At 35.1% G+C, this 27242-nt stretch overlaps 1 protein-coding gene across 1 annotated transcript in view; it reads right to left on the bottom strand.

The window, feature by feature from the left end:
• Window positions 1–27242, bottom strand: part of prpf40a (PRP40 pre-mRNA processing factor 40 homolog A) — a 53548-nt gene that overhangs the window by 5561 nt on the left and 20745 nt on the right. Inside the window, exons 11-21 of the mRNA XM_056464692.1 lie at window positions 26556–26661; window positions 23073–23137; window positions 22798–22962; window positions 16764–16872; window positions 14427–14577; window positions 13699–13832; window positions 8524–8638; window positions 5563–5654; window positions 5361–5477; window positions 2582–2719; window positions 1534–1629 (exon numbers count right to left, since the gene is read on the bottom strand). Coding sequence (XP_056320667.1) covers window positions 1534–1629; window positions 2582–2719; window positions 5361–5477; window positions 5563–5654; window positions 8524–8638; window positions 13699–13832; window positions 14427–14577; window positions 16764–16872; window positions 22798–22962; window positions 23073–23137; window positions 26556–26661 — 1288 coding nt within the window. The remainder of the gene's footprint in view (window positions 1–1533; window positions 1630–2581; window positions 2720–5360; window positions 5478–5562; window positions 5655–8523; window positions 8639–13698; window positions 13833–14426; window positions 14578–16763; window positions 16873–22797; window positions 22963–23072; window positions 23138–26555; window positions 26662–27242) is intronic.

Raw genomic sequence — 27242 nt, 5'->3', positions numbered from 1 at the left:
CTGTCCCACTAACACACTAATAACTGTGACAAAGTGAAAATAAAATAACAGTGAAATACAAACCGTGGTAAATACAACACATTAAATGAAACATAAACGGCTCGCGATTATAATGAACATACAAATCAGCCAGAAGAGTATCAGTCTTACTGAGGTAAATCACCTTTAGAGCTGTCTAAATGCATCAGAAACGGATTTTTGATATTTTAAAGGTAGGAAATGTACTAAAAAAATATCATAATATTAAAATGAGTTTTTGCATAAGAGATCATTAGACCCATTCAAAATATTTTAAACAAAAGACATACGATTTTGTACTCAGTGGCGCCCCCAGAAAATTTTTTTAGGGGTGGCCAGAGGAAGCTGACCCAAATCTTGGGGTGGCGCACACACACAAAAGACATATGAATTCAGTGTAATGCTATATTTTTGTTTCTGGTAAATGAAATAATGTGGTTAATACAATTTTTTTTTATTATTATTTACTCTTGAAATATCGCAGATTATTCCTAAATAAAAAAAAATAAAAAAATCTATAAATTCAAATTCAATAAAATAATAATTTTTAAAAAATCAATATTTAGTTTAAAAATTATATAAAATATGTAAAAAAATGCATCTATATAAATAACTTTTCTGTTATTTTCACATACTTTTACTGTACAGCATACGGTATATGCCATGTCTAAAATAAATGAAGATTAATGAATGAATTAATAAAACAAACAAATAAACAAAAGGTATTACTATATACGCACACACTCACTGTACAGACTCTAATAATATCATTTATCCATATTCCTTTTTGAGCCACAATATTATTAATACAGCTTCTTCTATTAATGTACCTTAAGCTAATTGCCATTGCCGTCTATTGAAGTTGTGTGTGTGCTGTCAACGGCGATCGGGGAGGGGCAGTGAATCAGCTACGTCGGTGGCACCAATCAATCCATAATAATTTAGTGGCTGCTATTTATTTATTGAAATATTGTGAATTTACTCAGTAAATTCATACATTAAAAGTATGTTACATTAGTAAGAGTACATTACATTAAAAGTAATAACATCAACAGCAAAATCATATTGGGGTGGTCATAGAACTGGCCAGAGTTTACACAGGGGTGGCCGTGGAGCCAAATCTGGAGCTTATCTAACAAAATAAATTATGATAATGGTTTAAAATGAGTACACCCAAATTTATTTTATAGAAAAATATTAAATACAAATTTTCAAAAATGGCAAAAATCAAGAGAAGCCAAAAATACACTGTTTTGTTGAAATGTTGTAGTTTGTAAGTGCTTTTTCAATATTTTACATGAATTTAAATGTATTATCTTTCCATTTCTATAGATGTTCTGTGACTAAATTATTCGAATAAATATATCTGTTTAATAAATCTGTTTTGTTCAATTGCACCAATATATATAACCCATATTCACTGAGAAATGGATAGAAATATTCATTTTCAAAATGTGTACTCATATATGCTGAGCACTGTACAAACGCGCCTGCTTTAAGAACTATTGTTCATACCTCTAGAACGTGCATGAAGTCTTTGAATATTCTCTTCCTCTCTGACTCCAGCGTGATGTCTTCAAAAGCTGGTTCTTTCAGGAAGCGCTCTCGTACCTGATCCAGCAAAACACACACACATCATTAGCAGAGCAACACTTAAAGGATCCAGTTGAGCTCATAGACACTCTATAACAGGCATGGGCAAACTTGATCCTGGAGGGCCGGTGTCCCTGCAGAGTTTTGCTCCAACACTAATCAAACACACCTGAACACCCTAATTAGTGTCTTCAAGATCACTAGAAAGCTACAAGCAGGTGTGTTTGATTAGGGTTGGAGCAAAACTATGCAGGGACACCGGCCCTCCAGGATCGAGTTTGCCCATCCCTGCTCTATAACCAGGGGTGCCTCACTTTATTTGGTCCAGTTATCAATGAAGTACCAGGAGATGTTGCTCGGGGTGTCGCTACTGAGGTGAAAAGTAGGGCTGCACAATATTGGAAAAATCTGATATTGCGATATATTATTTTTATACAATAAATTCTGCGATATAAATACAGTTTCACAATATGGTTTGAATAGCTCTATTTGGTGGCTTTCTGGGGAGTCTAACAATTTAAACCTTATCATTTCAAGCAATCATGACTATCTAGCAGAATTTTTAACTCGCGCATATTTTAGTTCAATCAACAATGACCTCAATTACATTCTAAACATGATGTCTGTCATAATTCTTGCTGTTGGTTAACTATGCTAGTGGTCGACTTAAGCTAAGGGAAAACAATCTTTGCGCCTGTGTGTGTGTGTGAGATCAGAGCCAAATACTGAGCTACTTTGCTTTCAGCATCTGGTATTTTGCTCTGAAAATGGTCATTGAAATTTGCTCATGTTTTTATTTTCGACCTGAAACCATTAATGTGCTTCTCAGACAATAATTCTCAGCAGCCGAAAATTGGGAAAAATCTGTAAAAATAATGAAATCTGGTAGGCAAAAGCACTTCTCTTGCTTCATATCTTCTCTTATGTGCACCCCTGTGTATAACTGTTGTATAGTAATAGTGTGACATACTCCCTCCCACGTTGCCTCGGGTTCTAGAGGGGGTGTGGCCTGTTTTAACATGCTCTTAAATGCCGCTTCCTTCCTCTTCATCTTTCTGGCCTCTTCTTTTTCCCGTTCCCGCTCTCGTGCTTCAGCCTTCTCGAGCAACTGAAAACACAGAAAGACATCAAAACTGAAATAAAACATCAGAAGTGGCTGATGTCATGGGGTAAGTAAAATAATCTTACTTCAAAACGAAAACAAGTTTATTTTGCTTACCCCCAATTGGCAGATTATTTTACTTGTTTTAAGGAAAAACTTACTTCATTTTGACTTACTATTTCTGAAAACAAGACAATGTTTTTGCAAGGGAACTAGGATTAAAACAAATGTTACAACTCTTTGTGATCAGTTGCTCCTTAACAATTAGTTTTATAAGTTTAAAATGTTTGTAAAATTACATATTTGTAAAAAAAAAGTAGAGTAAATATCGCCTTGTAAGCACTTCTTAAATTATATAATCCTCACGGCCACACCGCCTCATGTGTTTGTGTGTGTACTGCAACCGGCATTAGTGTGTGACTCATCATTTCAGAAAGGCTTGACTAAACTCCACCACAAACACATTAAATAAACTTACTTGGTAATTTTGACTAGTGACCTTATTTCATCAGTGTCTGGCTCAATCACTGACTGCTGTTTATCTGACGTAACGTCATTTAACACCACATCAAAGTGGTGGCCTGGGAGAAGCATCTCATTTGGATTTAAAGGCTACATTTAAACAGCTACATAGTCCTCAGACACTAAAATTGGCTGAGTCTACATTACATAATAAATAATCTGAAGTGTATTTTGAGGTGAAACTTTACAGACACATTCTGGAGACACCAAGTCTTATCTTACATCTTGTAACAGGGGTAAAATATGTGCCCTTTAAACGCCGTCAAGTAGTTAAGAAGCCACAATTTTATACAAATTACAGAGAACTTACCAATTGGATGTTTGGACTCTTTTAGGAAAATGGACATTAAATATATATATATGGGTTTGGAGGAAAGAAACTCTTAGGTTTGAAACATAAGGGCAAGTTTCTGACTTACTAATGTTATATAAAAGCTATAATTATTATAATTATATTAAAACTACGCTATTCTCACAAACATTGACAGTAGGTTTTGTATAGGTGCACCAAAACTCAAATCTAAAATCATCAGTGGAACTTTACACCACAATCTATCAGAGAATGTTTATCGTTTAACTCATATGTAAATTCGATTAACCCAAACATTAGTTATTTGTTTATCTTATAAATCTGTTGATCATTTGTGTATTCAAGTCTTGTTTCTAATTTGAATAAGTATTTTTTTTAGTCCCATTTAAAGGGATTACCAATGAAAACTAAGCTTTGAGCTGTATTGGGTATATTTACATGCTCAAATAATCTTGATCAACGTATACTGTCCCTTCATAGTGAAACAAAAATCTCAACACAATATAAAAAAATATACACCTCACCAGCCACTTTATTAGGTACACCTGCCAACTGCTTGTTAATGCAAATTTGTAATCAGCCAATCACATGGAAGCAACTCAATGCATTTAATCATCATGTAGACATGATCGAGACGATCAGCTGCAGTTCAAACAGAGAATTATTATGGGGAAAAAAGGGGATTTAAGTGACTTTGAATGTGGCATGGTTGTTGGTGCCAGATGGGCTGGTCTGAGTATTTCAGAAACTGCTGATCTACTGAGATTTTCACGCACAACCATCTCTAGGGATTACAAAGAATGGTCAGAAAAAAAGAAAAAATATCCAGTGAGCGGCAGATCTGTGGGCGCAAATGCCTTGTTGATGCCAGAGAATGACCAGACTGGTTCCAACCTTGAAGCAGATGGGATACAGCAGCAGAAAACCACACCGGGTGCCACTCCTGTCAGCTAAGAACAGGAAACTGAGGCTACAATCCACACATGCTCGGCAAAATTTGACAATAGAATATTGGAAAAACGTTGCCTGGTCAGACAAGTCTCGATTTCTGATGTGACATTCAAATTGTAGGGTCAGAATTTGGCGTCAACAACATGAAAGCATGGATCCATCCTGCTCTGTATTAATGGTTCAGGCTGGTGGTGGTGATTTCAGATTTAACAGTTATATAAATAATCTTAAATAATTATAAATACGTAACCTTCATTAAAATGGGAAGATTTTTGATTTTAGTGTATTTATAAACACTGAATCTTAATTTATACCAAGAAAAACTGGGGAAAGTCTCTCTATTGCATCAGAAATGTCACTTTGGTTGTAGTTTATTGCTGGAATCTCTAATCCTGAACATAGCCTGGTCTTGAGCAGGTTAGCCATGCATCATCAGATACCATGGCAACAAAGAGCGATTAAAACTGACGAGCAACCTTTATGGTACCTAAAAACCAAGATTGGCGCAAACTAAACTGAAATTAACTGGCTAACCATCTTATCTGTCTTCATGGTACAGGGCCCTGACCAAATGTTTTGTGTGTAGCTGTTATGTTTTGTGCCAAGCAGCCATGTAGTAAGTGGAATAATGTACATCTAGGCGGTTGTTTTTGAAGCAATTATTCCGTGAGAACCACACAAATTAGATTAATCCCTTTCTTATCAAAGCTCAGTTATTATTAATTATATTATCAATGATGATTTCTATAACACAGGTATCTTTTATATTGCTTCAAACTGTAGTTATACAGCGTACATATTTCAAGTTTTTCCATTTAAATGAGTACGAAGTATAAAACAGTGAATCATTTCAACAGGTCTTACACTGTTGAAGGCCAGTTTGATGTTTCCTGCATCAAGTGTGGTGGCGCGTTTATCAGAGCTGATCACTGAGCCAAAGTCCTCAAAGCCTGTGTTGATCTCCACAAGGAAACCTTTATCCTGGAACAAAACACACAAGCACACATTTCAACAAGGATTCAGTGCAAAATTTGATAAACACTGATCACCGCAGTTTCTCACTCACCTTCAGGATGTCTTTAATGATTCTCTTCTCATCATGGTAACGAGCTTTCAGATCCTCCACGTAAAACTTGAATAAGTCCAGAGGCGTGGAGCCTAAAACATGCAGAGCACAAAAACGCCATCATTTTAAAGGAACCCTCCATTTTTAGGAGGAGAAAATAGGCTCCTTTCACAAGTCCCGAAGACCTTTTTCATAATCCATTCAGCCGATCTGCCGAGAGCACTTTTAGCTTAGCTTAAATCATTAAATTAGGTTAGAGCATAAAGCATTAGCATCTCAGTTGAAAACATTTAATTTATATATATATGCGGTTAAAAATTTGGGTGCACCTAACTTTTGTTCTGGGGCACCTTAGAAATATCTTTGGCCGCACCAGTGCAAAAAGTTAGTCTAGAGCCCTGCTATTACAACCTTACTCACAAAAAAAAAAAAAAAAAAAAAAAAAAAAAAAAAAAAAAAAAAAAATAAAAATAATATATATATATATATATATATATATATATATATATATATATATATATATATATATATATATATATATATATATATATATATATATATAAATAATTTTTTTTATATATATATATTTTTATATATATATTTTTATATATATATATATATATATATATATATATTTTTTTTTTTTAATATATATATATATATATATATATATATATATATATATATATATATATATATAAGTATTATGTATATATATATATATATATATACACACACATACCTATATACATATCTATATGTGTGTGTGTGTATATATATATATATATATACACACACATATATAGCACCTTGATTACTACGCCAGAATGAGATATTTTAGAGGCTTTTTATTTTCCATCAGTCTTTGTGCACAATGTAATTACAGAAGACTCAACTTTTAAACAGGGAAACAATTAATAATTTTTTTTTAATTTTGTGAGTAAGATGGTAATAGCAGAGCTCTAGACTAACTTTTTGCACTGGTGCGGCCAAAAATGTTTCTAAGGTGCACCTGAACAAAAGTTAGGTGCACCCAAATTTTTAACCGCATCGCATTTAACACCAGTTTCACAAGTTCATAAAAAAATAAAAAAACATATCTATATAGGCAATATTGACTTGTAAATGATTAACCAACAATCTGGTTAACGTACAGTTCTTTATTTAAAGCACAATTCTACAAAAAGGGGACTTTCTACCACCCTTCACTATCTCTAATTGGTTTGGATGTTTGTGGCATATTGACCGTTTAACCCAGTGGTCTACCAACTTTAACCAAAGATCCCTAACTTCAAGCTAAAAGGCAAATCTACCCATTTTAAAAATGACAGAAAAATAAAGCTCCATATTTCATAGTCCTTTTCACCTTTGAGCTTTAATTTAACATGTTGAACTATGCAAAACCACTAGTTTAACCTACTTTACCATTTTTAATTTATGTTTAATATTTAATTAATGCAACGTTTGGTAAAATGATGTTAAATGATACTTTTGCAGATACTGCATTAGCATTTTATAGATGAGCTATAAACAAATCTACAAATAATTCAAATAGTAATAATGACTATGACAACACTAAATAAACTAAAATAATAGCATCATTAATTCACAATGGTATAATAATGCGAACTGCTGGATATTATTGTGAGAGATTAAGCGCAAACACACTGAAAGCGCTAGTTGAGGTCAGATTTAAATGCTGTTTTCTATTGCCAGTGAGAGTTTTGTGTGCTGCTTTGGTGCCTCGCGTTTTTGCAGTTTAATAAAACAAATTTGAGATGTTTTCAACTCACTGCGCTGTAGGCATGCCAGGAAAACACATGCATGTGGCACCGTGCGTCTCCAACTGAAATAACTTAAGCGTGCAAAAGACGCATATTTGAACAGCCCCTAATCACTTTGAGCCTCGCAGAGCGTTAATTACATGCTTATATTCTGTGAAGCGATCGATCTAATGTATAGGCCTGCTATTTTTATTTGACGGAAGAAAAAAACTGCCTATGACAGTTGTTAAAAAATAATTCAGTGAGTGTTTTCATTTTGTAGCCTAATCTAAATTTGTAATTTAAGTGAAAATACTGAGTGCAGCCCTATTTATTTCATTATTTGTATTATATTAATTTATTTAGTAGGCATATATTGTGTTTTTGGTGTTGTTGGAATGCTGCAGGTGCATTAAAAATCTGTTGTTTGCACATGTTAGAATAGATCAATATTTAAAAATGCAATAATTAATGTGTCAGACACAAAATACACACGTCAATTTTTTTTTATTTTACATTAAATGATCATTTATATTTATATTATTCTGACCGTTAACATTTAATATACGGATAACATGGTTGTTGGTTAAGAAAATTTAAAAAAGTTCCCTAGTTTGTGTCGATTGAACCACAGTCGGAGGCTTTTTAAAAATGTATTAATTTTTTGCTCTCAAATGGCTGGTCGCACCTCACTTTTTTTGTCGCACCATTGAAAAATTAGGTCGCACATGACCAAATTGCTTGCACTCTAGAGGCCTGAAGTGTAATCCAATTCAATGATTTATGCTAAGCTAAGCTAAAAGCACTTCTGCTAGACATAGAGATCGGCTAAATGGATTCAAATATGGTGAAAATTAACCGTTTACCACTACGGAAGGTGTAAAATGAACCATGTTTCTCTAACAGGAAAACATGTCAATATCCAATAATTATTTAATAAAATGAATTATTAAATAAGTGACAATTATCATGTACAAAATGCAAACATTCCGCCAAGTAATGGAGAGGTCATAGAATTTTGTGGTCTTTTAAAATGGTGGAGTCATGTGGAGTTCACAGACTGAACTGATGAAATGGAGACACCGTCAGAAATGAGGACAGGACCCTTTTATATGTATTATTCATCAGCATCAAAGACTGCCACGCTCTGAGTGTTTGTGCACAAACAAGAGAGGGAGAGAGAGAAAGAGGTAGAGACCTGGTTGGCCCAGCATGTTGCTGAAGCGAATATCGGCACTGATGGTTGGGTACATCTCCATCCAAGCAGACATGGAGTGCAGCTGCCCATGATCATGAAGCTCATCCAGGAATTTCTGAAACACAAATAACACTTCACAACCATGCCTGGACTCTTTTTGCTAATCAGTGACTGAACAGGGGCTAAACAGTTGTCATGTTGACCAGTGTCAATACTGATGAAGACTAGTACCACTTTTATGACGAATTGAATTTGCAATTAAAAAATCAGGAATAATTACCAATCATAAGAACACAGAATTAACAACTATAGGTGCAAAATTAGAGTTCAATTTGATCAAAACAATCAATACTACTGTCAGTAAAGTGACATTGTCAGATGCAGATTTTGTAGTACAAGTTTTGGAGCAGCATTTTATTCAAACCACAATGATGAAATATAATATTACGATCAATAAAACAATGGCAATATATACCATCTAGTATGTTTATGGATCAGATATCAGACATTGATTTCAATGATGATTTTTTTTGGCCAGATCAGGTATCAAGCAGATGAGGCCGATCCAAAACATACTAGCAAACATCTGTTGTGATTATGGCGAAGTCTATCTCTTATGTCTCCATGGTTGCAAGGCATTCTCTCTGTGCAAGTAGTTGGCCACATTGTTTATACTGAAGGACGCCAATTTACAGACACTGCTTAATATCATTTGCGCAAAATATCTTGATTATTACACCAGAATAGTTCCTAGCCATATCGGCCTTGTCATTTTCTGTCGCCCTTTATACAAAGTAACTACAGAAAAGTCAAGCTGAAATAAGAAAATTATCTAAACTCTTTGGTCCTTTTTAAAGCAAGATGCTAATGGTCTAATCTGAGTCAATGATTTATGCTAAGCTAAGCTAAAAGTGCTTTTGCCAGACATGGAGATTGGCTGAATGGATTCAAAAATGGTAAAACGAAACGTTTTCCAAGCAGCGATGGATACTGGAGAGCTGGGCGCTGTGACTTGAATGAAGCGCTTCAATCGTAAATGTATTTTATAACAATTCAAAGGGCAAAACTCATTTCACTGCTGAAATTCCTACTAACCCAGTCTACAACAGTATTTATGTCACAACTTGTTCAGTTGTTTTTCTTTGTAATAATGTAATCCATAATTTTGTTCATTGTTTCTAAAGCCCAGGGGTCTCTTTAATAAATGTGGCATGTGTCAGGAGGAGAGTTGGGATCTATAAGAAACAAACTTGACAGGAAAATGAGTGCAGCTGTAATTAGACTAAGTAAACATATTTAACTTAAATACTGACTGAATTGAAGCACTTAAAATTATTATATAGGAGTCATCATCATTATTAAATGAATTAACATAAAAACACTGGAACCCATCTTCTCTGCGTCACACCACACCACAACCTCAAAATATTATACAAATTTGAGTGTGCCTCACACAGGTGAGTGGGTTTGACAAACCACCTGTAGAAAACACTCTTTTGTCTCTGACATGTTAACCGCCACATTTGGACCAGACTTTCTTATAATCACTCCATATTAAAATGGAGTGATTATAGGATGCAGGTCTGTGGATCAAACGGTACCAGACCGCACAAAGCAAGCATAGTTTATTCACGTTTTATTTATTATCTGAGTCTGAACAATCATTTATTTTGAAAAATCTTTCATTTTGAAAAATGACCGTATTCTCTTGCTTACATCTCGGTCACTTGCTAGCAACTCTGAGTAAGAAACAGACGTCTTTGAAAAGTTTCTTTGCAAAGGACAAAAGAACTGCCAAGGAATGAATCCGCAACCCATTTGTCAACAAATCAGGTGAATCCAGCAAGTCTGTGCAAGAAGATTAACTGCTGGAGATTGCAAATGATGGCGACCATTCACATTTCGCGTCTTTTTCGCACAGAGGTTCGTTATTTCCAATGGAGGCTCACGCCTGCACCCAGATAAAAACATCTTCAGAATGCCACGAACACACTGTGAGTCACGCGACAAGAATTGACCCATCAGCTTGTATGGAAAATACACATTTCAGAGACTAATTATCTCAGACAAACACTGCGGGGCATTTTAATTTTCTCCATAAATAAAACTTGTATCAGAGTTGCAGCAATGTTTTGTCAGGTTGTCATTCTCTAAGAAAAAGGTCGATGGTCGCCTAGCAATCTACACCGACCTCCCCCGGGCCGCAGTAAAATTGTCAAGCGTTGACCGGTCCGCAGTGATAAAAAGGTTTGGGACCACTGTGTTAAATGACTAAACGTTAATGTATTATTTATTCTAACATGCGTACACTTTTAGGAAGGTTTCTACGCATTTTTATAAATGACATCCAGATTACCAGAGGTAGAGACATTCTGTAATTATACAATTATAAAAGAATTCTATAAATTTACTGCTAAAATATTTTAATCACCAGGCATTACCAACTATATATAGAATTATATTTAGTATAGCGCACATAGTATATCAAGTAAACAGTAGGAGTGCAACAGATCACGGTTGATCAGTGATCCGTTTGGAACGCACATGACCCGCTGATTAATAACTTTTTTGAACTTGTATGTTAATCCAACATTTATAACAATTGCAGAGAGATCGTCTCCCGTGTCATTCAAATCACGTGTATGACAGTCTTTTGGCTACCCAGTAAAATATAATGATGACGGAAGAAGTTGTGACGGGACCTAAGTGCTTTCTTAGGTTTTTAATTAAATGTGTTTTCTGTCACTGTTTGTTTAGCCTGCATTAATGCATTCAGTGTAAAGCTACACATAAACATTAAAAGATCGTGATCTCAGTTCAAACCCGCGTAACATGAAGGATAAATGATAATAATTTGCACATGTTTATTAATCCTTCTGAGTGTTGCATTTAAATCTGTGTTTGATCGAGAGGGAGATTCAGTTTTTACACTTTTTCAGTTCGTTACGAACAAGTAAATAACACAGAAGTACTGGGAGAACAGTTTATAGTTCAGATATAAACACTGATCTTTATGGTAAAGATTAAATTCACCGTTTAATGGAACTTGTCGCTGGTGAAAGCAATTACATTGTGTAACCAACAGGTGGCGCCAAACAACCATCAAATTTATGCCATTGAATAGTTTTTCGTAAATGATCAACCTACTATTGAAACATGACGTTTTTAGTGTGCATTGTTGAATCATTCATTAAAAATAAATGTTGTACAAGATGTTAGATTTCTACATTTAGCATTATCAGCAACAGTGGCAAAGATCATATTTCGTATTGAATACTTTTTTTCAGCTGGTTCTTTCTTGATTTTTATTTTTATAAAAATGACAGGTTCTAAGTTCTGTTAGTTGAAACCACTGGTTTTTGCAGTAATATTTTAGTATAAATGGAAAGCAAATAACATGTGTCTCCTTCCTTATTTGCAGATCCAAAAAATGGTTCGATCCGTGACTCAAAAACCGTAGTGTGATCCGAACCGTGAGATTTGTGATTCATTACACCACTAGTAAACAGCTTACAAAATCATTCTGATAACCTCAAGCAGTTTTTGTATTGGTAATACACATACACTGTAAAATATATGGACGTAGTATCTGTGACGTCACCCATAGGTTTCTGAAGAGCGCAAAAGAAGCTACAAGTAGGCGCGGCCAACCGTCGCCATTTAGTTTGCGTGTCATCGCACCCACGGCGGGATACCAAACAAGGGCTAAGAGGCGGGGAGTGAGCGGAGCTACAGACACCTGCTGGCACTCTGCTTAGACCTGGCAGACAGACTTTACTTTGGGAGAAACGCTTGATACTTTATTATCTGCGTCTCGTTTGTGTTCGGACCACATGTGCCTGGCTGTGCACTATATCAATAAAGTGTTTAGACTTTTAAAAACACTGTAGTAATACATTGAGCCACTAAGCATTGTTCTTATGACGTTTTTCTACAGGAGGAACACGCGAAATACTTCCAAACACTACAGATTTAGTCTGTGTTAGTAAATGCAAGACTATTGATGAAATCCAGCATAACACTGTATGATAACGCTTCAGATGACTGTTCTAGAGCCTACAGCTAATCAATCTGTCACATTCTGGAGTGCTTTACGGGTCTAAAGAAAAATATTAATGATAAATGATCTTAAATAAAACAAATACATTTATAGAGATGGTATACAAGTATATAACTTTACTCACATGGGAAACGGAGGCCCCGTGAATGGTTTGTGAGCACAATTAAATGCACACAGCATCCCATATCATCTGATAATTGTACGAAATAAGTCAGAAAGGCAGCTGACTGTGTAAAGCCACATAAAACAAAACAAAAATACGATGAATATGCCGAGATTAGTGGCTAATCTGCCGGATTCAGCTGAGGTGAAGTGACGGCGACCAGCGAGACCTAGCTGTCACTCAAGTGGCCACGCCCTTAATTATGCAATCTTAATATATCCTAAAGGAAACGGATGAGTTATAAAAAAAATTCACCCCCTCACAGTTGTCATGGAGGGTAATAATAGCTATATGAACCCAAATCGTTCTTTGTACCAGGCTGTAAACACCTTTTTTTCTGCTGTAAATTTGGCCATTCTAACGGTGGGCTCAATTGCAATTTGCTCTATTATAGAGCCAGGACTAGCGGAATTTTGATGAATTGCAGTTTCAGTTACTTCTGTATTGGCTTCCCGAGAGAGAGCAGGAGGTTGCCGCTTGGTAATACATCAATTGAATGCACTGGTATCTTATTGACAAACAGTAAATACATATTTCCCAGAACAGATCTGGTATGAAAACAAATTCCATAATGTGATCAATCCCGCTCTTTGTAATGTTCAATATTTAAACTGCAAATATTTTCCTGCCAAACATATGTCAGAGACTAAACTGTTTGAACCAATATTTAATGCACAAAAGTAATCAATTAAACAACTTTAATGCTTATTTGGGGTTAATGAAGTTCATAGTGTCAACCAAGCCAAGAGTTGCTTTAGCATTCTCTTTGTTAGCATCACAGCGTGATGATTTTCTATACTAGGTCAAACAGGCGATCTGTCAACACTGGCATTTGCTGATATTCCAGCATCAAGTTCCAATTAATTAAGTCGAAAGGTTTTGATTTCACTAGGCCTGGACGCGTGATGCAAATGACGAATGAGACGGAGTCACGTGTATGTGGGTGCGTCACCTGGAAAGACTCTCTGTTCTTGCGCTGTCGACGTCTCTCGCGCAGCAGAGTTTTCTGCTTCTCATCTTCTTCCTCTTTCTCAAGCGCACGGATGTGTTCCTCAAAACAGATCAGCGCATCTTCCTTGTCCATGTCTAATGCACACACGCACACACACACACACAGGAAGATAAAAGCTTTCTATATCAAACACAGTGTCTCTCATTAGGTGGGTTAAAAGCATCATCAGGTAGGGGCTGCAGTACGGTGTGTTGTGTGTGTGTGTACAGGTTTATGTGGTTTGCAGGGACACAAAGTTGTATGTTGACACGGTATGACTTAGTTGCTATGACTTAGAATGCTATTAAAGGGATAGTTTACCCCAAAATTAACTCATTATTTACTCGTCATCAAGTGGTTCCAAGTTATTGAGTTTCTATCTTCTGTTGAACACAAAAGAGAAAAGAAAGCTGAAAACCTGTAACCACTGACTTTCATAGTGAGAAAAACATAGTGAGAAGTCAATGGTTACGCATTTCCAACATTGTTCAAAATATCTTCTTTTGTGTTCAACAGAAGAAAGAAAATAAGGTTTGGAAAATATATAGAGGTTTTCCATTAACATTAGGGCTAATTTCAAGAAGCCATCGTGTTATTAACATATGAACAAACTGTTGGTTTTAGATCCAACGGAGGGAGTGGACAAATTTTTGGGCTATATACAAGCATGTGTGTGTGTGTGTTCATACTCTGTAGCTCCTCGTCTTCAGCAAATGTGGGATTGTCCAGCAGGTACTGTTGCGCCTCAGACCATGTTGTTCTGTATGTCACATTGGCCATATTGTCCAGAATGTTCTTCAGTGCTTCCCAGTTCCTCTTCCTCAGCTGTTTAGCTTGTTCCTAAATCAAATAATAGAGATTGTGTGGCATTAAGCTGAAGGGAGTCTATTTATTAGCCAACTTAGTAATAACTTTTACATTTAATAATAACAACAACAACAACAACAACAACAACAACAATAACAATAATAATAATAGTAATAATAATAATAATAATAATAATAATAATAATAATAATAATACCAATAATAATAATAGTAATAATAATAATAATAATAATAATAATAATAATAATACCAATAATAATAATAGTAATATAATAATAATAATATTTTATCTGGAATATTTATGATATAAAATAGTTCTTGAATTCCTCACTCCATTGACCCCATATCAGGTTAAAATTAAAATCATATTCAATATGTATACGTGAATGGTAACTTTGAACAGATGACAGTTTTAACTAATATGCTGTGTCTTTTTGTTGCTATTTCTATGCAGCATTTTCTAAAAAGGCTAATGTGGAATGATTTAGGGAGTATAGTAACTAAAAACTTAACACATGACATAAAAATAACTTTAACCAAATCCAATATTAAAACCACATATTTGGTAAATAAAGTAAGTTTTTCATATAATACGTCTACTAAACAACAGAAATTATTACGTTACGCAATAATCCACCTCTCATAGTGCTCGGCATAAATAAGTACACCCCTCACAAATCTCTCTTTTAAATTCAATCTTTCATAGGAAGCTATACAATATTATATTTGTGCATATACATTAGATTAGTCAGTACTGATGCCAAATCTGGAACTTATCTAACAAAATAACTTGCGATAACGGTCCAAAAATGAGTACACCCAAATTTATATGTTATAGAAAATATTAAATACAAATAAAAAACAGGATTAATCAAGAGAAGCAAAACAATTTTGTATTTTTTTTAGAATGTATTTTTGTAAATATGTTTGGAGACTAAAATATTATTTGGATCAATATATCTGTTTAATAAATCTGTTTTGTTTAAAAGCCCCAAATACATTGCCTATAATTACTGAGAAATGGATACAAACTTACAATTTCAAAATGGGCTGTACTCAATTATGCTGAGCACTGTAGATTTCTCTTAAATTAATATTTTCTATGGGATGCTTTACAGTAATATATTTGTCCGTATACATTAGATAAAATATGTACTAAAGCCAAAACTGAAACTAATAATTTTGTTAAAAGAAATAAATAATAATAAAAAAAATTAACATCACACTACAAACAGACCATAAACCCAAATTAATATGTTGGGGAAAATTTTTTAAATATAATTATAATAAATAAGAAATTTAGCATACCCAAATTAATGTGGGGAGGAAAATATTAAATACAATTTTAACAAACAGGGAAAAAAAGAAAGAAAAAAAAAAAAAAAAAATATATATATATATATATATATATATATATATATATATATATATATATATATATATATATATATATATATATATATATATATATATATATATATATATAAATAAAAATATTATAATATCAAGAGAGGGATTAAAAAAAAACATGAAATTGATTAAATTTTGAACTCATTTGAATTTTGATGCAATACCTTTATATTGCTAAAAATATTATCTAAACATCTGCATTTTAATGAATAATATTACCAAAATTAATATAAAAACTGAATAATTGTTTATTTACACACATTTTAATAAAAAAATAACGCAAAGATGGCCTAAAAACAAGTGGAAATCTATAACTTGGAAGAATGATCACATTTTAATATTTGTTCAATAATAATAATAATAATAATAATACAAATAAATAAATAAATAAATAAAAAATTAAAATAAAAATCGAGAACTTCAAGAACAAACAGGTATTACATCATATTGCTGTATGGTGTAGTAAATATAATAATACATCATGTGTTAGTGATTTTATGACTCATTAAATCTAACTACACTCAGTAATTGCCTCCCACACTCATATTCAGTTTATTGATTTATAATTTAAGTTTAAAGACTGAAACGCATCCAATAGAAACACATTTAAATGTTTAAATTGTAAAATGCTAAATTAATTAGTAGATTATTAGTGTATGTATGTATGTATGTATATATATATATATATATATATATATATATATATATATATATATATATATATATATATATATATATATATATATATATATGAGAGCTCAGTGATAAACAGAATTAGTCTTGTCAAACCTTCTCTTTCTTTGCCAAATAAAAAAGCACATCTTCATAGATCTCCAGCCGGTCTCTCTCTGGAACACACGACCAAACCTCTTGATCTCCAAACATCTGCTCCGCTTTCCTGTAGAGTAGGGTATCACAACGTTTCAATAAAAAGGTTAATGGCATCGATGAATCCTGAAGTAAAGTGAAACGGCTATAAACTCCAGCAAGATCATCAAAGTCATTGTATGCAGAACCATAGACCTTTATCTATAAATAAAGGAGTCTTATGGAAACTACATTAATCAACAGAAAGCTACGTTATGTGTTTGCTGGCCTCACCCATCCTGCAGCCCTTTCAGTCAGTCAGCACGTCAAAGGGTTAAACAATTAACGCACAGCACTACTACGATTACAGAAATGTTTGCTCTATTATAATTCACTTTTAATACGTTTTGCTGCAATTATAACCTTTGATTATAACCCTTCAAAAATAAAAAACAGCCATGACTGAAAGAGAAGCTGTAATGTCCCCACCATGAAAGAATTAATGTAGCGGAAACCATATGTTTATTTATATTTATAAATTAAACATTTATATCTGATAATGTATAATTATATCTAGTAATTTGTAAATATTTTGGTTTTGATATTTCTTATTTATATATATATACACAACATTTATACACAGCAAGTACACAATGTAAATACAAACGTTTATTTTGGATGCGATTAATCTCATTTAATCGTTAGAGAGCACTAATAAAAACATACTATGTGATAATAACAGCTTTACAATTCAATAATAAATTAAGAAATAAATCTTACATTAAATTAGGGCTGCAACAACGAATAGATTAAAATCGATAACTAAAAGCATTGACAACAAATTTCATAATCGATTCGTCGTGTCGCGCAATGCGGAGACGTTTGATTATTATTTTAGTTGAGCGCGGATCGGAGTAAACGCACTCTGCGTCTCTCGCGCAGTGATGCCTACAGAGAGTTTCAGCGCCTCATAGACAGGACAGAGCAAAAAATTTGCGGAGGTAACGTTAGAAGAAAGATACATGGCGAGGAAGGGAGCAACAGCATGGTAAATCGCTACAGAATCCGACTTTTGTTCAGTTTTGAAGTGAGGAAGGTAATGTCCCTGGTGTTGGTGTTTACTTGTTATCCAGCTAGACGAGCATCAGGTGAAAAATTTAAACTGAGCTCTGGTGCGTTGGCTGGTGCTGAGCCATGTTATCACAGTTATGCAATGTTTTTCACCACCCAATGCTTATTTTATGTTTTAGACACGTAAATACACACAAGTACTAATAAAACAATACATTTAGAGTTTGTAAAACAGACAGGAAAGTCTATGAAAGTCTAACAATCCACTCAAATATAATTCGCAGATGTGTTGTATTCATAACAGATACACGTAGTGAAAGTAACAATAAAGTAATATCTATTCTTCTCCCAGCTGGCCAATAATATCCAGGTAAGCACAGCGTCTTCATGACTCATGATGACTTTAGGATCTGTATTTGCTGCTGTGTTAGTGGGCGGGGCCGCAGGTTTAAATTTCCCCGGGTTTGCATGCGCAACCATTGGGCGGGGCTTATGTTTCGTAGCCACGTCATGCCGAAACGGCTAAAGACTCGTTTTGAAGACGATTCATTCTAACCACTATGAATTGACTCTTTTAAAGATGAATCAATAGTTTTTAAAATGGTCCACTTTCAGATTTAAGCCTTAGCTGGGTATTTTACTTCACTTAGAGCTGTGTTACACACTACATGGAAGGTCATTTTCAAAAACCCACAATGGGGGCTCTTTAATTTTGTTTTTATTTATTTATTTTTTTAGAAAACAAGACATTTCATGTGTCTAGTATGCATCTTGATTTAAGATTTTTGGATTGAAAACAGGACAAAACTATTTCGTTACTTTTTTTTAAAAAAAAACTATTATTATTATTATTATTATTATTATAACAGCTCAAGGATGTTCAAGGACAACATGTTTGTACACTTTATAAAGATTTTAGCTCTGTTTTTGAATAAAAGGTGGGAAATAAATGCTTTCCTTTTTTAAAAAAATCAGATTCATCGATTAATTGAAAAAATAATCAACAGATTATTAATCGGTTATTAAAATAATCGTTAGTTGCAGTCCTACATTTAATGTGATTATTCACTTATAGGATAAATAGCTTCATGGGGACAAGTTTTTTTAAGCATCAGTATAAACTGTGCTCTCAATATAAAAATCTTGCCTGGTAGTCTTTAAAATTTTATAAAATATGTTTTACGATGAGAGGCCTGGCAGTGGTTACACGTTGGTGGTGCCTCATTCTTCAATAAACATAAATGACACCACATAGAGAAAAATCCTGCATGCATTTCATGTTCACTGAAGAAACACCTTGAATCTTAAGTGTCAAGGGGGTGAATAAATTATCAGGAAATCTGAACTAATCCTTTAAGCATACCTTAAAGCCCAAACATAGCCGTAGTTCAACAGTTAGTCAGGAGGTGGCAGTGATATTACAGGTTATTAACATCAAATGTCTGCTAATTAATAACACAGAGCATCTTCCAGTCCTTAAGACACAGCGAGACAGGAACTCACGAAAAACAACACTGCTATTTAAAGCCTGATTACAGGTGAGACCTACACCAATAGCATCATTTGACTTAGTGACATCACCAAATGTAACCATGGCAACACTAATGTGATTTTAATCATCCAAGTAAGTAGGGGAGTAAAGTTCACCTGCTCTGAATCAATGACAGATAAAGACAACAAGTAAAAAAACAAAAAATAAATCATTAACCTGGCTTATAGTAATATTAATAATAGATTTTTAATAAACCAGAATGGAGCTTTAGCATAGAAATCATGTGGATCGTTTATTATGATGTGGATCGTTACCAGGGCATTGCAATGTAGCTTGTATGGTGTTGTAATGCGTAACTATAGAGCAGTGTTTCCCAACCCTGTTCCTGGAGGCACACCAACAGTACATATTTTGGATGTCTCCCTTTTCTGACCCATTAACTTCAGGTGTTGGAGTCTCTTCTGATGTTATGATAAGTTGATTCAGGTGTGTTTGATTAGGGAGAGGTTGAAAATGTGTACTGTTGGTGTGCCTTCAGGAACAGGGTTGGGAAACACTGCTATAGAGGATTTGTGGGTTAAGGTTTTAGTATTCTTTTTAAGATACACTTCAAGTCACACATTAGGACTAGTGCTGTCAATCGATTAAAAATTGTTACTAATTAATCACACTTTTTTTCTGCAATTAATCGCGATTAATCGCATTTAAAAGACTGAAACTTGTAATTTGGGCTATTCGAACGTAAAATGAATGTAAACGCAAGACAAAAAACTATTTTAAATACAAAATATGATTGTTTATTAGAATTTTTGTTTAACTTGTAAAACAGATTTCTTCATGTAAACAACATACCTGCAATAAACCATCAAGATCCTCAAGCCATATTTATTACAGAAATAATAACAACGTCATATAAATGCCATTTGAATTACAAAACAATCAATGCCAATAACAAACAAAAATGATTTCCATGTTGGATTCTGAGTGAACTGCAGAAAAATGCCAAAAAGCAGGCGTTGCAAATGTGGAAAATTATACTAATAAAGTAATGAATACAAACAATTGCACTCATTGAAAAGTTGTATTACTGCGAGTGGAGAACATTAATTATAAAGTAGAAAGAATTTTGTTTAGTCCTCCTTTATATTCAGCCAGTTAAGACAGTAAAGTCTGTTGACATTATCAGGGGACAACGTTATCCTTTCATATCGAATGAAGTGACCTGAGAGTGAGATCAGTCTCTCACAAGCAGAATCAGCATATGAATTTCAGTGACTAATTTTGGTGCCACTGGTGCTACGACAAGGACGTAAGAAGGATCAAGTTGTACATCAAAGGCACCCACAGGTACGCGTTGTGTCACACCAAAAACTAGTTCTTACAGGGACTTTGGTCACACCATCTCTAAACATTTAGTCCTAAACAACTTTGAGGGATACACCATCGGCGATGTTTAGGCATTTGTTCTTGTTGCTAGGAAACGCGCGCGCTTCAGATTCATCAACACGTACGATCGAGTTCATCAAATTTGCTTAAACTAAGCGTTCGATAGTATAGCTATATTGTACAAGCAAGGATTCTGACACCGCAACCTGAAGCAGACGCTTTACAAAAGTTGCGTTTAAGGGAGGAAACACGTCAAACTAATGAAACATTTGAGGGCTCATGGAATCATGGCCGAGCAATGTGCTGTCTTTGACAGCTTGCGACATCCTCTGCAATTTTTAGAGTACATTTACATGGACACCAATACTCCGATTTTAATATGATTAAGAAAATACTCTAATTAAGAGTCTACAATGTAAACAGCGATTTTTGATAACCTTAAAGGACCACCGAGTCATGAAATTCTGAGGTTTTTCTTTCCATTCGGCATGTGGTATCAAATTCCATTAAAACAAAAGTCGAAATATTAAAAATGAAACATACGAAATTAGATGAAACTCTGAAGGAAACGCTGGATAGCCTGGTAATGCATCAGTAATTATTTTATACTGAAACGTTCCTTCTAAAAGTCCTTCCTTGGTCTTATCCATATTTCTTTGCACGTTAAACACACGTCGCCACAACAGGAAATAAAAAAACGAACTAAATTAACTGCGTTAATTGTGTACATTTTTTAAATTACGTTAAATATTTCAAATTAATCGCATGCGTTAACGCGCTAATTTTGACAGCACTAATTAGGACACATTAAGACTTTACGCTTTAAGTCATTAAGTCAATACACTTGAAAGAGGTATCTTCTACTCACCCATTTCTTAAAGAGCCCCTATTATGCATTAAAAAGGGTCATATTTTGGTTTTGGGGGTCTCCAACAACAGGCTGATATGCATGCAAGGTCAAAAATAATTTTCATTGTCTTATATTATGCATTTAGTTTTACCTAATTATCCCAGCGACTCTCATATGATTCGTTCAGTGATTCATTTGCTCCCAAACCCCTCCTTTGCGCGAAGCTAATCTGCGCTGATTGGACCGATGACGGTCTCTTGCAATTGGTCAACATCGTTCAGAGAAATGCCCACCACGGCTTATCAACAATATTGAAGTAGTCAAAGTGCATAGTGTATGTGTGAGCATACCTACCAACACTCCTGTTTTTCCCAGGAGTCTCCCATATTTCAGACCTATCTTCCGCCACCCTCCCGTTTTGTTATTTCTCAGTTAAACACCAGCATATTGCTCTATTCTTAGCCATAAGTAAAAACAGTGACACACATTCAGTATTAATCCACAGTGGCAAAAGCTGAACTATTTTGAAAATTGACAAACGGCAGTAGATCCCGAGCTCACAAATGCATTTAAATCCGTAAACAAAGCGCCATTCGTCACGTTTTCAACGTGGCTTTAGACGCGATATGACAATATAAAGAGTTAACCTGATAGTACAAGCAGTTACAAGTAACAAAACACAATTAAAAATCATTTGCAAGCTAGAGAAAACAAGGAGGCAGCCATTTAAAAAAAGATCTGCTACAGTGTTCTTTTTTTCTTGCTAGAGTGTTTGCGGGCGGGGCCAGGGGTTTCAATTTTACCAGGTTTGTGAGCGCAACAAATGGGCGGGGCTTAAGTTCAGTATCGACATCACGCCAGCACAGCTAAAGACTCGTTATCAAGATGTTTCATTTGAAGCACTATGAGTCGACTCTTTTATAGATTAATCAATAGTTTTAAACACTGTGCACTTTCAGATTTAAGCCTTAGCTGGGAAATTTCACTTCACTTCGAGCTGTGTTACGCACTACATGGAAGGTCATTTTCGAAAACCCACAATAGGGGCTCTTTAATATTTATATATAGTAATAACAAATTAATTCTTAATATCTTTCTTTTTTTGTTTTATTGTATTTGGATGAAATACATGTGGTGACAAGAGACTTTAACATTACCAAATCTTAGTGTCCATTATTCAGCCTGCTGTATATAATGTGATTTGTATAAAAACTCACTTGTATCGTGTGGTTGACGTCATCTTCTCGTGGTTCTCCAGGAAGCGTTGGAAAGTCTCTTTAGACTCCTTGTATTTTATTCTGGCTTCTTCCTTTTCCTCTTTTTCTGTCTGCACTTTATAAGCATTGAACGCCTGTTTCTTCTCACTCAGCTTGGGCAGAGCACTGCACACACACAGAGAATAAGACGTCAGTGAAGAATCGCAGGAATAAGTTTAACGGCACAAGATGTAAAAGCTTCTAAATGTCAATAATGCGGTGCAGTAATTGGTTACCTGTAACGAGGGTCATTAATTATCAGCTTCATTGCCTGCTCCCATGATGCATTGGAAGAAACGCCCTATAGTCACAAAGAAGGAGAGAAAAGATACGTTACTAAAGGACAAGACCTGAAATTGTAACACTGCTCAACACAGGGTTGGATGAAATATTTCAATTGGGAAAAATAAAGTGTATTGTAAATATGGCTGGGTGATAAATATATTTTACCCAATAACTCAAGTGTGTAATTTACATTAATTAGTTTGAATGAAAATCAGTTTTCACTCTAATGCCGCGTTCACACCAGATGTGGATGAAGCGTCAAGCGCGAATGATTTCCATGTTAAGTCAATGCAAAGATGCAAATAGAGATCCTGCGGCACTATTCGCGAGAATGAGGGAGCGAATGACACGATTAACACGAGTTGAGCGTTTTACGTACAAATCGCTCAAGTTGGAAAATCTGAACTTTAGTAGACATCCGCGCTGCATTAACCAATCAGGAGCTTGCTCCTGTAGGGGCATGATTATGACTGTTGGTGTTCCAGGGGAAAAAATCCTCTTGCGAACACTGGTCAACAGTTCATCAAACTGGGCTCGGCTCAGTCGGAAGCACCGCTGAAAGCTTCCATCATCCAGGTATATTTTCTTGAGAAGTTGATGAACTCTCAGAGCTGGGTGCACCTCTGAAATGATCTGGTGGACTCAAGACACGGCGCCGAACAAATATACGCTGTTTTCAGCCTTCCTAAAGCACATAAAGCACAGCTTATCTCTCAATAAAAACTATGTTAGCCATTTAGCAACAAAGCTACAGTCACCGGGCAGACAGAAGACACAAATTCGTGTCTATTGTGAAGTGAATTCAGCAGCCTAAGTAGGTTTACTGTTAATTTAAACGCTATTTTTCATATGTCAGAGTCAATGATTCACATAAACTGAAGTTTAAATTGACAAAAAGGTGTCAGCCAGTAACATCGCTCCATACAAACACCCAGGAGCCAAACGCGTTACGCAACACTGGAAAAGTAATGTGATTGCTGATGTCCTCTGCAAAGCGCAGACATATTATGTGAACTGCAGAACATGAAAAAAAGGGAAACGCGAACTTTGTAGCATGTGTAGATTTCAGCCCAGGTGAACGCGGTGAAGATGTGCTTTGAAATGACATCTGACAACCAAAACGGGCCAGTAACAGCAAAAAAGGCCAGCTTGATTAACATTGAGTAGCATTTTGGCTTGCATTTCGGTAAAATATGCGTCTGATCAGTAAGAGCTCATAGCAGTTGTCTATCATGTGTTATGTTGTTTTGAAAAAATCTACCATGAATCTGTGTTTTATGTGCTGAGACTATTGCACTAATAATATTTGTCAATGTACTTTTATTGTCTTTGTATTGAACTGTTATTACATTCTTAGTAGAACGTGCAATGATCAATGTGTTGACTGCATTTAACTGACACTAAAACTAGCCCATGCTAATGTTGCACTATCAACATAATGAACAGTGTTACATGCAATTGTTTTGCACTAAAATTAGTCACAGGTAATGTTGGATTGTTTGTGCAGTGTGTTATGTGCTGTCAAACAGCATGTAAATACATGTTTCCTGCAAATATAATGCAAATTCTGGCATGTTGCCGTCAACTCGACTCTAATAACAAAGGCCCCTTCAAAAAAATCATTCAGCCCAAAAGTAGTTCCATTGCCAGAGCAGAATAGCTTAATTTAGATTTTCTAATGGCTTGTTTCCACTGACTGGTACAGTTTGGTACGGTTCGGGTCGGTAAGGGTCACCTTAATCAGGCTTGCGTTTCCACTACCAAGGGTACCCTTTTGGTGGCTGTGGTGTATGACAGAAAGTTTCAGTCGATGTCATTTTCGCTCAAGGAAATGTCTACAATAAAGCTGTACGGGTCACTTACATATCATATGAGAAGCACTTCTCACAAAACAGATACTTTACACACATAAATACTTCTGTATGAATGTTTATTACTAACTTTTCTATAAACATGAGTTGATTATAACTGCAGATCACTGACAGTGCGAAATAGCCTACTGTAACGCCTGTTATTATATAAAATAAATAAATAAATGCAACATATATGAACACATACAGCCCCTTACAGTCTCCGATATATTAGTAACTACAGAAGAACTACACTAAGCAGACATTTAGTCCTTATTTAGGTTCAAAACAACACAAAATATAGCCCACAGTCAGTGTAAACCTCTCGTCCGTGTCAGTAATCTTCAGCAGCACATGTAGCCTCTGTTAGACAGTAATTCCTTCATTCTGAGTTCATAATAGTCCAAAAGGTGATAATAATAATAGTTAAACATGGCAGTTTGTTCATGTTTGCTGAAAAAATAATGTGCTCCTTTTTTTCCGGCTTCTCCTTTGTTTTTTCGCGGGTCTCTCTCGCGTTTGTCAGTGTCTGACAGGATCGGGTTTCAAAAGCACGTCAATAATCAAGCGCACGTTATTAACACGTTATTATCATCATTATCATCAGCTCAAGAAGTTTGTTATTTCAGATATAGAAGTGCGGCCAGCGCAAGCAAGAAAGCGAAACCGCTCGCGCTTCAGACTGGCTCGTAAAAAACTAAGGGGCACAGGGTAAATCTGCTCTTCTTTTTGGCTGTTCCTCAAGATGACGACAAAGTTTGTTTGAGCCCGGGTCAACCATGGCTCTTTATTATATGTATATGTAATTCCGCTGTAATCTCTCGGCTGTGTATTTTGAACATGGCGGGTTTTTTGTTTTCATTCTGGCTTGTTGCGTAAGCGAATGACGTATCTCTGTAAACCAATAGCGTTCAGCTGCGCGTCTAGGTCTGCGTTTTGGTACCCTTTCTCGTGTTTTGGTACCCTTCTCGTGTTTTGGTACCCTTTCTCGTGTTTTGGTACCCTATAGAAAGGGTGCCGAAAAGTGGAACGGTTCGGTACGCCTTTCGACAATGGAAATGGCCAAAAAAAGCGTACCAAACTGAACCGTACCACTCAATGGAAACGGGCCATAAAGAACAATTAAACGTCTTGAGTATGTTAATGGCTGTATGTATTCAAATGAAAGGTGAGATGTCTAATAGAATTAATAAATAACTATTGTTGATAATAAAAACGTATTATAGGTTATAAATGTAGATCCACAGAGAGAAGAGAAAAGCAGAAGAATGAAAAAAGAAAAGGGTGAGAAAAAAGGCTCGCAGAGGTAAATTTCCAGGTTGACATCATGAATCAGAAAGTTCTTTATCCGTAATGAGCGTGTCTTTCTGGAAGGCCGTCAGGGGTCTGTGAAGCGTGCGATTCCACAGTCTTCTGTTTCACTCACTCCAGTCTAATCACACTCACAGCAATTAAACAGCCGTGGCTCTCACAGGAGCACTTTGTGTGCCAAATTAAAACACACTAAATTTAGAAAGACCCAGCCGGAATATCAACACCTCCCTCCTCACTTCACAGGGGAGAGAAGAAAGAAAGAAAAAATACCTTTTCTTTCAGGAGTTCTTTAAAGGCCTGCTTCGCCTCCTCTTTTGTATTCCACTTGTAAACTTTCTTCACCAGCTCAGGTCTCTCCTCCTTTGAAACGTCGTTACTGCAATAGAAACGAATCAAGGAATGAATACCCACAACACAATTATCTTTTAAAATGGAAATTAGCATTTGGTCTTTTATGCCACAAAACATTTCTAAAAGCTTCATGTGACTTAGCGAGGCAATTTTCAGCAGCAAATATTCAAGCATTTCATCCAGTGGGATATGATTAGATTAGGAAAAGTGAAAGATGTTTGAATACATTCAATGATCTGCTGTTTACATCAATACAAATATTACTAATATTATAACTAGAAATTAAAGGGAACATATTATGGACATTTTTAATAGATGTAAAGTAAGTCTCTCATGTCCCTAGAGCAGGGCTATTTAATTGGCGGCGCCCGAGGAAATTTGTTCCGGCCCCCCAAATAGTGTGACCATCAAAAATACATTAAGTTCAGTTAAAAAACAGCTGCTATAGTTTTTAGTATAGATTAAACTTTATTGTCATTACACATGTACAAGGCAACGAAATGGAGTTTAGGTCCAACCAGCAGTGCAATAGCAGCAAGTGCAGGATACAGGTATAAGTTATAAAGTACAGTTATAGAAAAACTATGGTAATATTTACAGATGGAT

Source organism: Danio aesculapii, chromosome 9, assembly GCF_903798145.1.
Source record: "Danio aesculapii chromosome 9, fDanAes4.1, whole genome shotgun sequence".
In the NCBI taxonomy this organism is placed as follows: domain Eukaryota; kingdom Metazoa; phylum Chordata; class Actinopteri; order Cypriniformes; family Danionidae; genus Danio; species Danio aesculapii.
This window is presented reverse-complemented; position numbering and strand designations above follow the sequence as displayed.